This window comes from Rhinopithecus roxellana, chromosome 10 (genome assembly GCF_007565055.1).
Source record: "Rhinopithecus roxellana isolate Shanxi Qingling chromosome 10, ASM756505v1, whole genome shotgun sequence".
Classification (NCBI taxonomy): domain Eukaryota; kingdom Metazoa; phylum Chordata; class Mammalia; order Primates; family Cercopithecidae; genus Rhinopithecus; species Rhinopithecus roxellana.
Window position 1 is genome coordinate 95,691,910 of NC_044558.1, and position 13,475 is coordinate 95,705,384.

The 13,475-nt window shown below is 37.3% G+C and overlaps 1 protein-coding gene across 4 annotated transcripts in view; it reads right to left on the reverse strand.

Moving 5' to 3' along the window:
• Positions 1-851: 851 nt before the first annotated feature.
• IFT81 (intraflagellar transport 81) overlaps positions 852-13,475 on the reverse strand; it is a 95,582-nt gene continuing 82,958 nt past the window's right edge. For 2 of the 4 annotated variants that reach the window (XM_010379271.2, XM_030939877.1), the window contains exons 16-19: positions 11,964-12,035; positions 11,798-11,883; positions 8,449-8,494; positions 852-1,596 (exon numbers count right to left, since the gene is read on the reverse strand). In XM_010379271.2, the coding sequence (XP_010377573.2) occupies positions 1,414-1,596; positions 8,449-8,494; positions 11,798-11,883; positions 11,964-12,035 (387 nt within the window). In that variant the 3' untranslated portion in view covers positions 852-1,413. The remainder of the gene's footprint in view (positions 1,597-8,448; positions 8,495-11,797; positions 11,884-11,963; positions 12,036-13,475) is intronic. The other 2 variants (XM_030939879.1, XM_030939880.1) reach the window with 1 other exon arrangement.

Consider the following 13,475-nt stretch of genomic DNA (forward strand, 5'->3'; position numbering starts at 1 on the left):
AGTGCAGTGGCGCAATCTCGGCTCACTGCAAGCTCTGCCTCCTGGGTTCACACCATTCTCCTGCCTCAGCCTCCTAAGTAGCTGGGACTACAGGTGTCCACCACCACTCCCGGCTAATTTTTTGTATTTTCAGTAGAGATGGGGTTTCACCATGTTAGCCAGGATGGTCTTGATCTCCTGACCTTGTGATCCACCTGCCTCGGCCTCCCTAAGTGTTGGGATTACAGGCACGAGCCACTGTGCCCGATTAAACCCTGTTTCTACTAAAAATACAAAAATTGGCCAGGTGTGGTGGCAGGCGCCTGTAATCTCAGCTGCTTGGGAGGTGGAGGCAGGAGGATTGCTTGAATCCTGGAAGCGGAGGTTGCAGTCAGCTGAGATCACACCACTGCACTCCAACCTGGGCAACAGAGTGAGATTCCGTTTCAAAGACAAGAAAAAAAAATCTGTAATAGATTTTTGGTGAAAATAAGTAATAATCTGGCTGAGTGTGGAGGCTCACGCCTGTAATCGCAGCACTTTGGGAGGCTGAGGCAGGTGGATCAAGAGGTCAGGAGATCGAGACCATCCTGGCTAACATGGTGAAACTCTGTCTCTACTAAAAATACAAAAAGTTAGCCGGGCGTGGTGGCGGGCGCCTGTAGTCCCAGCTACTCAGGAGGCTAAGGCAGGAGAATGGCGTGAACCCGGGAGGCGGAGCTTATAGTGAGCCGAGATCGCGACACTGTACTCCAGCCTGGGCAACAGAGCAAGACTCAGTCTCAAAAAAAAAAAAAAAACGGAAAAGTAATAATCCCAATTTAATATTAGATGTTAATACTTACTTTAAAAAGAATAAATTTTGACACAACTTTACATTTTTTAAATAGACATAAAATATGTACCAAGTTTATTTGCCTTTAAATTATACAAACAGAACAAACATGTTAGTCAAAATATTAAATTTTCTTGCATTTTACAGAAGAAAAATAAACTGAAGTGAAACTGTATGAACTGCTGAACTTCAGATAAACGTTTCTTCAAAACAAGAGATACTAATTCCTAAAAGATTCTTCTAAAGTTTTTTAAAAAAGACTTAAACAGTAAGCCATTGGGTTATTACATCCTAAAAAAAACCTACGTGTTTCTTAATGGACATATGTTTACATTTACAGATAGTAAACTTAGTTTCCTGTCTCATAAAACTCAGAAGAGGCCAGTGATGTCTAAACTACGGAAAATAATAAAAGCCTCTTTTTCATATGAAAAAACATTAAAACTAAATCTACCTTAACATTATTTTCTACGAAAACTTAATAAAGAATGGCTAATCTGAAAATAAAACGCTATACAAATCAGTTTCAAAAAGAAATACATTATGAAATTAGGCTTATAGCTAGTGGTATCAAGTAAAACTCCAAACGATGACACAATTCACAGTATTAGCCGGTCCTCTCCTCCCTCCTGAATTACCTGACCAATGGAAGTTTGGCTTTGTTGTTTCAGAAAGCACTGTTTCTTACATTCCATTAATTGTTCCAAATCACGCCACATTTTTGCTTGTTTCATATTTGGACCATGACTTTCTCGTACAACTTTTTGTTTTTCCCGAAGTTTCTATCACAAAAAAAAACCAGGAATAATTAAATCTCAGTTACAGGGGCTTATTTCTACTGCTATAGTCAGAGGAATATGGTATGTTTTCTACACTTGATAAATAATAGTTAGCTAAACCACATACTCCTATAATGTATCAAAACTAAGATTATAAAAGTTAGCTAAGGCCAGACGTGGTGGCTCATGTCTGTAATCCTAGCACTTTGGGAGGCTGAGGCGGGCGGATCACGAGGTCAGGAGATCGAGATCTCTACTAACCTTGACACTAAGTCAACCTGTTTGCCTTTCTAGTTCTCCAAAAAAACACAAAAAAACAAAAATTAGCCACGCGTGGGGGTGTGCGCCTGTAGTCCCAGTTACTAGGGAGGCTGAGGCAGGAGAATCGCTTGAACCTGAGAGGCGGAGTTTGCAGTGAGCAGAGATCATGCCACTGCACTCCAGCTTGGCAACAGAGCAAGACTCCGTCTCAAACAAAACAAAACAAAACAAAAACAAACAAACAAAAAAACACACAAAACTATAGAAGGAAGTAAGAGAAACAGATACTTAGGAAAATGGAAGAGTATCATGGTGTGAAAAGAAGAATGTAGAGTTTGGAAGTCAGAAGACTTCAGTTTTAATTGGTTTTGTCTCCTCTAGCAGTAAGAAAGGCACTTAATTTCTTGGGACTTCATTATCAATAATGGTTATCATTATCAATAAATTCTCCATTATCAATAAAGGTTAATAGACCAGGCGTGGTGGCTCACAACTGTAATCCCAGCACTTTGGGAGGCTAAGGCGGATAGATCACTCGAGGTTAGGAGTTCGAGATCAGCCTGATGAACATGGTGAATCCCTGTCTCTACTAAAAATACAAAAATTAGCAGGGCATTACAGGTGGCGTGTGCCTGTAATTCCAGCTACTCAGAAGGCTGAGGCAGGAGTATGGCTTGAATCTGGGAGGTGGAGGTTGCAGTGAGCTGTGATTGCGCCACTATGAGACTCTCAGTCAAACTGCTTGCCTTTCTAGTTCTCCAATGAAAACCAGCTAGGAGGATGTACATGACATATTACTCAAGAATAATGTATAGTTATAGCTCAGATAGCTTTAAAATAATTCATTTATTAGCCTAAGCCTGAGAAATGTCCACCTTTTGTTTTAGAATTTCCATATACATAAAAATTTCTCAAGAAACCAACAGGATCAGCATATTCTATATACTAAAACCTAATTCTTATTTATTCAAGATATAATTATGGAGCACCTGTTATGTGTCAGGTATGCTTGGAGTTTCAAGTGGAAAACAGGACTCATGCTATATAGGTGGGCAGATCACTTGAAGTCAGGAGTTCGAGACCAGACTGGCCAACAGGGTGAAATCCTGTCTCTACTAAAAATACAAAAATACAAAAATTAGCTGGACATGGTGGCATGTGCCTGTAATTCCAGCTACTCAGAAGGTTGAGGCAGGAAAATTACTTAAACCTGGAAGGCAGAGTGAGCCAAGATCGTGCCACTGCACTCCAGCCTGGGCAACAGAGTGAGATTCCGTCGCTAGAAAAAAAATAAAATAAAATAAGGTGAATAATAGGAAGCTGGGGGCTGGGCGCAGTGGCTCACTGCCTGTAATCCCAGCACTTTGAGAGGCCGAGGCAGGAGGACTGCTTGAGCTGGGGAGTTCAAGGCCTGCCTGGGTAACATGATACCCTGTCTCTACAAAAATAAAAACTAAAAAATTAGCTGGGAATGGTGGTGGCACGTGCCTGTAGTCCTAGCTAGTTGGGAGGCTGAGGTGGAAGGATCACTTGAGCCAGGAATTTGAGGCTGCAGTGAGCTATGCTGTCACCACTGCATTCCAGCTTGGGCAACAGAGCGAGACCCTGTCTCTTAAAAACACAACACAAAAAACAAATCAAGGCTAACAATAGGGGAAAATAAACGTATTTACTTGATAAGATTATGTTTTCAAGTGACATAATAGATATTGAAATACTTGATAAATTATCATGTATTATAAATATTCTTGTTATTAAATGTTGTATTCTATCCCATCCTGAAACAGTGTATACTCTATTTATGTCCAAATAAATAAAATTGTATGCACATATACTTCAGGGAGCAAGCTCAGTGATTATAAAAATAGTACACTATTAAATAAGCCAAAATCCTTCTCAGAATTGTTTTTGTTACTAACATATTAGACAGTCCAATTGCCAAAACTGTTTTACTCATTGACTCTAAAATTTTAAACAGGAATAAAAGAATCTCCAATACATTACAAAAATATACTTTGGTTCCATATTATGGCAAATTGAGAAAGGGTGACTGAAAGCAAGAGTAGACCCAAAGTCAGAGACAATAGGTGACAAGGTAGGAAAAAAGAGAGAGAGAATTCAGCCTGGGCAACGAAGTGAGACTCCCCCATCTCTACAAAAAAAAATTTTTTTTAATTAGTTGTGTATGGTGGCACATGCCTGTGGTCCCAGCTACTCAGGAGGCTGAGGCAAGAGGATCACTTGAGCCTGGGAACTCAAGGCTGCAGTGAGCTGGAGTGCCACTGCACTCCAGCCCAGGTGACAGAGTGAGACTCTGTCTCAAAAAAAAAAAAAAAAGAAGAAGAAAAAGAAAAGGAAAAGAAAGGAATTCATTCATAATCCCATGCTCTAGAGACAACTACAGTTGACATTTTGGTAGAAAAGGTGATAGTGCACATAGAGGGAAACGCAGTGTGTCACAAATACCTGTACTGACACCGAGTGTGAGAAAATTACCAAGACAGACAGAAAACCAAGCAGAGACACAGAGGCAGAGTGCACAGGAACATCCTCATCCTTTCCTCTTTTAACATAGGGTCAATATACTAGTTGATCTGAGACACAAATGAGAATGCTGGTAGTTGGCACTTGCGCAAATAAGAGGATTAACTAAGCTGAGGACCAGATTCAAACCACCCATTAAAATACTGCCCACCCAGCTATGCATAATGAAAGCAAAGTTAACAGCAAACAGGAATAGAACACAGAATTTTAAAAATATAAATATAACCAGTACATTTTTTGATGCAATACGTGGCATATTAATACATCTATTTAAGTTTACATTACAAATAATGTATCTTACAACAAATATTTTCTCTTCATAAACTAAAAAGTATTTAGAAAGGCTGTTAAGGCAGACCAAGAATTTTAAGACTTCTGCACATGATTTTAAATTAAGGCACTATTTAACCTGTAACTTTTCTTATATTATTGGAATAATTTCCTTGTCAAAAAATTCTAACAACCTATAAAAGTTATTTAAAGAACCAAAGACAGGATGTGGGCACTGTCTGTGTCAGAAATATTACATTTAATTTGCTTCATAACCATGTGTGTTTGAAACCTTTAACTTTATGAATACAACTGACGTTAGTATGTATATTAGTATGTATATATTTTAAATCTTATTATTATTTACATTTGTTTATGGTTGCAATGTACAAAAATCACTAACCACATATTTCATTGTTCTTTAAAGGAGGAGGTGGTGGTGTAGAAGGGGGGAAACTCAGTTGGCCTGAGGAGGTCTATGGATGCCCAGTTTATATTGGCTTAGAGGGCTTAGACTATCATCACTTTGAAAGGCTAGGTTTGTTCTGTCTGCCTTGAAAATTTAGATCTACTCTAAAACGTTGAGGATTAAGAAGCTTTGTTTCTTAAATGATACAGCCTGACATCTGAGGAATGAGCCAGTCATTGGTTCACTCGCTTAAATATAATTGATGTTAGATTGCCACTTTTCCCAACGATCCTGCTAGAAAACACTACACTGGATGGGGGAAAATAATCTTTAATCAGATTTGGCAATTAAGGTTGGGTCTTTGAAAGGATTTCAGGTTTGAAAAATATTTATGTATGTACAGCATCCATCCAGATACTTTGCAAAAGAAAAAAAAAGAGGAATGTTTTCATATGAAAAAAGTAAATTACTTTACACGAAATCTTTGGATGAAGTCCATTTTGGGCCAGGCGCAGTGGCTCACACCTGTAATCCTAGCACTTCAGGAGGCTGAGGTGGGTGGATCACATGAGGTCAGGGGTTCGAGACCAGCCTGGCTAACCAGGTAGAAACCCCATCTCTACCAAAAATACAAAAATTAGCCGGGTGTGGTGGCACACTCCTATAATCCCATCTACTCGGGAGACTGAAGCATGAGAATCACTTGAACCTGGAAAGTGGAGGTTGCAGTGAGCGGAGATCACACCACTGGACTCCAGCCTGGGTGACTGAGTGAGACTCTATCTCAAAAAAAAAAAAAAAAAAAAAAGTCAATTTTGACAATCATATCAAATCCTACAAATCCAAAAATCTCTAGTTAAAATATTATACAAATGAATGTTTATAATTTGATTCACATACATGCTTTCAAATATGAAAATTATTTCTTCTTTTCCTTTTAAGTATGGTGTGTCATCCCATAAGTGAAATAATGTACACGGAATTCACTATTCTCCCAGTAAATGGAGGAATCAGCTTTGAGAAGACTTCCTTTTATTTTTTATTTATTTTCATTGATATAATGGTCACTTATCAACAAATCACAGGTGAACACTTTTTAGAGAAATGGCTAATTTCAGGTTTGAGAAAGAAAATGTACAGTATGAAATTAGAACATTCTGTCACACCAGAAAACAAAGAAGCCATCAAAGTCTACTAGGGTTTTTTCAAAAGGGTTCAAAAGCTGACTTCAGAGGCTTCCACTGGCCAAATTTGAGTACTAATGGGACTAATAATCACAATAGATTGAAACATATCAAATGTGCTCAATCTAAAAGTCATAAGATTACTTTTGAAGGATGATAAAGAACCAACTCATCATTTTGAAAACCAGTAAAGAGTGAATCAAGCAGTTATTCTACCTTTCTTATACGAATGTAACTCAGGGTAAGTAAACAGAAGATAAGGAGAAGTTGCTCCTTACAGAATTATTCCAGCCAATAAATGAAGAAGGAATGACATAATCAGAATGTTACCACTGTGCAACTTTCTAATGAATTATGGATCCAGGAAATGATTATCAATGGCTGTCTACATCATAAGAAGAAAGCCTCCTGACAGAAGTACATACCACCATCTATGAAGTATTCTTGCCAAATATCAAAACATATTTAATCAAGCTTCTAGATCTAACTACCAATTCACAGGATATACTGGGAACAGAAGAACATGCTAATTGACACCAAGGGGTTACCAACAGCAAAGTTCAAAATGTTGAAAACCCACTAGGACAAATTATCAGTTTTTTTTTTTTTTTTTTCCTTTTCAACAAAAAATTGTAAGGAAAAAATGATGGGGGAGTAACCTAGAGAGAGCGAGACTTAAGAGAGATATAAGCTAATAACAATGTATGGACTGTTAGTAGGATCCTGATTTAAACAAATAAATCATGGTGAAGTTTGAATATTGGGTATTGGATGTTATGTAATTATTGTTAAATTCTTTTTGGTAGGATAATGGTATTGTGGTTATGTTCAAAAAGAGTGTTTATGATACATACTGAAATGTGATGAGATAAAATAATAAGAAGTTTGAGATGTGCTTAAAAATAATTTAGAAAAAAATTGGGGGCAGGTACTGGATGAGACTATAGATAAAACAAGGCTGGCCACGAATTTAATAATTAGAGTTGGATGATGGATATATATGGATTTAGTAAAATACAGTTTTGAAAATTTCGATAATAAAGGCTATCTTTTTTTTTCCTTTGAGATGGAGTTTTGCTCTTGTTTCCCAGACTGCTCACTGCTCATCTACCTATTTCAGTTTAAATATGAGGAATTGAACTCTAAAGTGATTAGAGGGCTTGTTTAGAATCACAAGTCTAAGAGTGAAGCCAAGTCACTTGATGACTGGTCATCTTTCCTCTGAATTATTAGTAAGTATATGCTTTTTCTTTTTTTCTCCTAAGAATGCAAAGCTGGTGTCTTTGTTAAATTGGTTGCTTTATGAAGTCAGCTAGAATAACTAATCAGTTGGTCATTTAAGTCCTGATGGTCAAGGCCATAACTTACTCTCTACCACTTCTTGGAGTGGCTCAGAGAACTAAGAACAATAATCATACAGTCCTATTTCAGTTACCATCTGATAACTCTGGCAGGAGGGAGATGAGTATCTCAAGCAAGGTTTTTCAGTTGTTTGTATTAAATAAATTAATGTTTGTAAAGGGCTTAGACCAGGGCCTAGATCATAGTAAGAGCTTTATGTTTATTAAATAAAGTAAATGAATAAATTTATACCTATCGCATAAAGAGGTATCTGAGAATAATTTTTTTTTTTCTTTGAGATGGAGTCTTGCTCTGTTACCCAGGTTAGAGTGCAATGGCCCAGTCTCGGCTTACTGCAACTTTTGCCTCCCGGGTTCAAGCGATTCTCCTGCCTCAGGCTCCAGAGTAGCTGGGATTACAGGTGCCTGCCACCACGCCTGGCTAATTTTTGTATTTTTCATAGAGACAGGGTTTCACCATGTTGGCCACGTTGGTCTTGAGCTCCTGACCTCAACTGATCCACCGGCCCTGGCCTTCCAAAGTGCTGGGATTACAGGCATGAGCCATCGTGCCCAGCCTGAAGATAATCTGAAAACTGTAATGCAGAACATTATTATGAACTCTTTGTGATTTAAAAATAGATAATTTTTTCTTTAAAAAATCCATTGTGCCTTTATTTCTATAAAACTAAATTCTTAAGGAAGTCTTCTATCTTTAAAAAGAATGAACAATTTCCTCTCAAAAACTGTACTATGACCTTTTGGAAAGAATGACAGTCATAAACCATGTACAGTACTGAAAGCCTGAATCACTCAGACACATGTAAAAAATAATAATAATTCTTACCTTTCCAAGGTTTTCTTGTTCAGCAATATTTTTGGTATACTGTTCCCTAGGGAGTCAACATAATGCTTTACTTTCAATTTTTACTTTCAATCAATGATTTGATCATACAAGTGAATTATAAATTAATATATCTATCTAAAATACATTAGGCAATATAGTTTAGGGTACTGGAGTCAGAATGAAACCCATTATCAAATTCTTTGTCTTTCCCCATCTTTAGTTAGTTCTTCAAGTAAATAGTAATTTAAGGAAAAAAAAGATAGCAAAACATTCCATAGGAAATTAAGAGAATTAAAATGTTAAATACTATTTTTGGTTAATCTCCCCTCAAAACAATGGCAACCCATTTGCTTAAATTACACATTGTTTTTGAAGAGGCTTGTAGAAAGGAGAAAGGATATACATTTCAACTAAACATTAAGTAGCACCTAATCTTACAATTCTACTTCTAGGAAGTCATCCTACAAAAATATCCCATAACTTAAATAAACATAGAAGCAGATTATTTACTTCACCAATGCTTATAATAGTGAAAATATGCAAACAAACTAAATGTCTGTAGATGGGAAAATGTTTAAGCAAATTATGGCACATCTAGTCAAACAAATAATAAGGAGTTATACAAAAGAATGAGGTAAATCTATAAATACTGAAGCGGAAAATATTCTAGATCAAGAGAAAAACAGTATATGTAGTTTAATCTTTTTTTTTTCCTTTAAGACAAGGTCTCACTGTGTTGCCCAGATTGGAGTGCAGTGGCATGATCACACCTCATTGTAGCCTCCACCTCCCTGGCCCAAGCGAATCTCCCACTTTAGCCTCCCAGGTACTGGGATTACAGACATGTGTCACAATATTGGGCTAATTTTTTTGTAGTTTTTTGGTAGACACAGGGTTTTGCCATGTTGCCCAGGCTGATCTTGAACTCCTGGGATCAAGCAATTCGCTCATCTCAGCTTCCCAAATGCTGGGATTACAGGTGTGAGCCACCACACTCAGGTGCAGTTTAATCTTATTTTTATATACATATATACGTATACATTTGTGTATACACACATACACATAACATTTCCCATTCATTAACTAACACACATATATACAGATGTATCAGCAAACGCATGGGAAAAGAATATGGCATAATGTACACCAAAGTATTAATAGTAGACATTTCTGAGGCATGGCAATATGGACAGCATTCAACTTCTGTGCACACTACTTCATAATGGTTACTTTTGTTTTTACAAGTATTTCTTTGGTAAGCTAAAAAAATAATAATTTTAACGTAAAAATTAAAAACATAATAACATTGTATTTTACTTATAAACAAAATTATATTTCAATACTATTTAAGACAAAATGTGAGATTTAAAGCAGGTGACATGTTAAGCATAAAGACTGAAGGATGAGGGTAAAGGAACACACAACAAAGAAGAGACTGTTTTTCTGTGTAAAGCTACACTGTAGTATTTAAGAAAAAAGTAAACAATATAAAATTGGGACTCCAAGAAATCATAAGCCACAAAAAAAGAAAATATAGCAGTCTAAGTAAAGGAAAATTTTGCAATTAGTCCTGATGAACCCTCATTTTCGGTGGGGCGTGGTGGCTCATGCCTGTAATCCCAGCACTCTGGGAGGCCGAGGAGGGTGGGTCACTTGAGGTCAGGAGTTTGAGACCAACCTGGCTAACATGGTGAAACCCTATCTCTACAAAAATACAAAAATATAAACTAAAAAAACACAAATAACAAAAATTAGCCAGACATGGTGGCATGTGCCTGTAATCCCAGCTACTCGGGAGGCTGAGGCAGGAGAATACACTTGAACCTGGGAGGCCGAGGTTGCAGTGAGCCGAGATCGCGCCACTGCACTCCAGCCTGAGTGACACAGCAAGACTCTGTCTCAAAAAAAAAAAAAAATCTATATCTATATCTGTATCTATATCTATATCTATCTATATATATATCTATCTATCTCTGGCTAGAAGACAGATCAGAAAATCAATAGTTCAAGAGCACTTATTTCCTTCTTTACTATTTATATCGATAACTTTGGAAGAAATAGAACTTAATTTATAAAAATTTTTATTTTTTAAGAACAAATTTAACTTTTCTCATTTCTTATCATTGGCCATATAGATTTATATGAACGAAGTTTACATTCAATGAAATAATATGAATAAGTACATTTTAAGTTTAGTATGTTAGAGTATTAGAAAAAACACTGCTCTATTTATATAATATTTTCAGTCTGGTTTGCATTCTAGTGCATTACACTGAAAAAAAATTCAGATTCTGCGAGACACTCTATTTCTTAGATTCCTTTTTTCTTTCTTTCTTTTTTTTTTTTTTAAGACAGAGTCTCCCTCTGTCTCTCAGGATGGAGTGCAGTGGCATGATCTCGGCTTACTGCAGCCCCTGCTTCCCGGGTTCAAGTGATTTCCATGCCTCAGCCTCCTGAGTAGCTGGGATTATGGGCACTCACTACCACGCCCAGTCTCTTTTTATAACATTAATGTACATGCCACTCAAAATCTCAATGCAATCTAGAATAAACGCGAGTCCTACATTTTATCTGAATTTTTACTGAATAGTAATAACAAAACATTTAACATTTGAATTGTGATGAGGGGCAAAGAAGGCTTATGTTGTTCAATGACTGCATTTTATCACAGCTAGCAATTCAACCATAAATGTATTTTTTTTAGGCAGGATTTGATTTATTACAGTATGCCACAAGCTGGGATTGCAAAAAAAGCACCATATAAGGACTAAGCAGTATTTATACATCCTTCTTGTTTTGAAGACTGGTACACTGCAATCACACAATTTCCAGCTAAAATGCAGTCATCACACTGCACAATTAGCAGGCAGATGACTAGAATCTAGGCCATGTGGGACTTTAAAAAGAGACCAACTTTACTGCTTATGACAAAGGATTTATGAAATTATATATATTCCTGGGTGAGGGAGAACGAAGAATTATTGCTTAATGGTTACAAGAGTTTTTGTTTGGGATAATGAAAAAATTTTTTACCTATACAGTGGTGAAGGCTGTACAATGTTGTGAATGTAATCAATGCCAATGAACTGTACACTTAAAAATAGGTAAAGTGGCAAATTTTACGTTTTACATATTTCCCCACAATCAAAAAGTAAGCAAGTAAGAAATAAAATCATAGGTATTCCCACTTAGCAGGGCTGAAATATCTAGACATTTAGTAAGATTTAGTATTAATATCTTAGTGTCTACTTAATTAAATATGCTAAATTTGTATAATTCTATCTTATTTATAAAACTTTTATTGGTGAAAATATTAAGTATCTCAATATAAAACAACAAAATTACTTGCCTAATTGCCTTTCTTTTTTCTTGTTGATCAGAAGAGATATATGCCTTCATCTCATCAGTAGCACGACGAAGTTGAACTTCTAGGTTCTAAATAGAAAGACTTAAGTTTTAGGGAAGACTTTGATATAGAAAAAACTCAGAAATGTTTTTGATCTACTTTGTCTTACCTTAATCATACAATTTGTATAATGGTATCTACTTTCTTCTTGAAGACATTCTTCACGGAGTCTTCTAACTTCCTATAATATATAATTTTAGATAGGCGACATTATCAAAAGAATGAGACACATGGTGATGATGACTTTGGATGTACAACAAAGGACTACCATCAGAGTCATTTTCTCTTCTGCAATTTTAACTTGTTTATTCTATCACAATAGGAAATAATCTTTTTCTAGAGAAACTCATATCACACCTGCAAGTCCAATTGTATTTTTTGAGACAGAGTCTCGCTCTGTCACCCAGGATGGAGTGCAGTGGTGCAGTCTTGGCTCACTGCAACTTCCTCCTCGCAGGTTTAAGCAATTCTTGTGCCTCAGCCTCCTGAGGAGCTGAGACTACAGGCATATGCCAGCATGTCTGGCTAATTTTTGTATTTTTAGTAGAGACGGGGTTTCACCATGTTGGCCAGGCTGATCTCGAACTCCTGGCCTCAAGTGATCCTCCCACCTTGGACTCCCAAAGTGTTGGGATTACAGGCATGAGCCACTGCACCTGGCCCAATCATACATTTATTAAGTACCTACTGTGTGTCCAGCACTGTTCTAAGTGCTGAGAACACAGAAGTGAACAGGCAGGTTCCCTGCTTTCACTGAAGTGGAAGAAACCAACATAAACAAGGAAACATAATGAAGGATATTTGAGATGGGGGTAAGTGCTATGAAGGAAATTCATCAGTAGAATGTGATAGAGGGACTGGGTGGGCCAGGTTGGGAAGGAGAGTGGATAACATCAGGTAATCAGAGATCTCTGAGAGGCGGAGACACTGAGGCTGAGACCTAGTGATGAAAAGGAGAGAGGAGGGCAAAGAGTTAGGAGCAGAGTATATCACGCAGAAGGGAGGAGTACATGCAAAATCCCACAAGTGAAAACAAGCTTGGCCTGTTTGAAGTTTAGGAAGAAGGTCAGAGTGGCTGAAGCTCCATGGATGAGGAGTAGAGCACATGGACATGAAGTTCATAAGGCAGGTGGAGCCTTGTAGATCACAGTTTGGTGGTTAGATTTTATTTTAAGTGCAACAGGAAGCCAATGAAGGGTGGCAAAAATTTTAAACAGGTTTCTTAGGCTGCCCTATGGAGAATAAACCTTAGGAGAGCAAGAGTAGAAGCAAGAGAATAGGTAAAAGGTTTCTGTGGAGGCCAGGCAGCAGATAATGAGCCTTATACTTTGCTGGGAGTGGTACAGATGGGAAATTCAGTGTGTACAAATTAAAGAAATAAAGAGCTTTGGAGACAGGCTTGGGAGATGATGATAAAGATTTGGGAATCTTTTGACATTGATGTAGTGAAAATGTGCACACACAGGCAGTATTTAAAACATTTTTTTAGAGACAGAGTCTTGTTCTGTGGCCCAGGCTAGAACGCAGTGGTGTGATCATAGCTCACTGTAGCCTCAAACTCCTGGGCTCAAGCGATCCTCCTGCTTCAGCCTCCCGAGTAGCTGGGACTATAGGTGTGTAC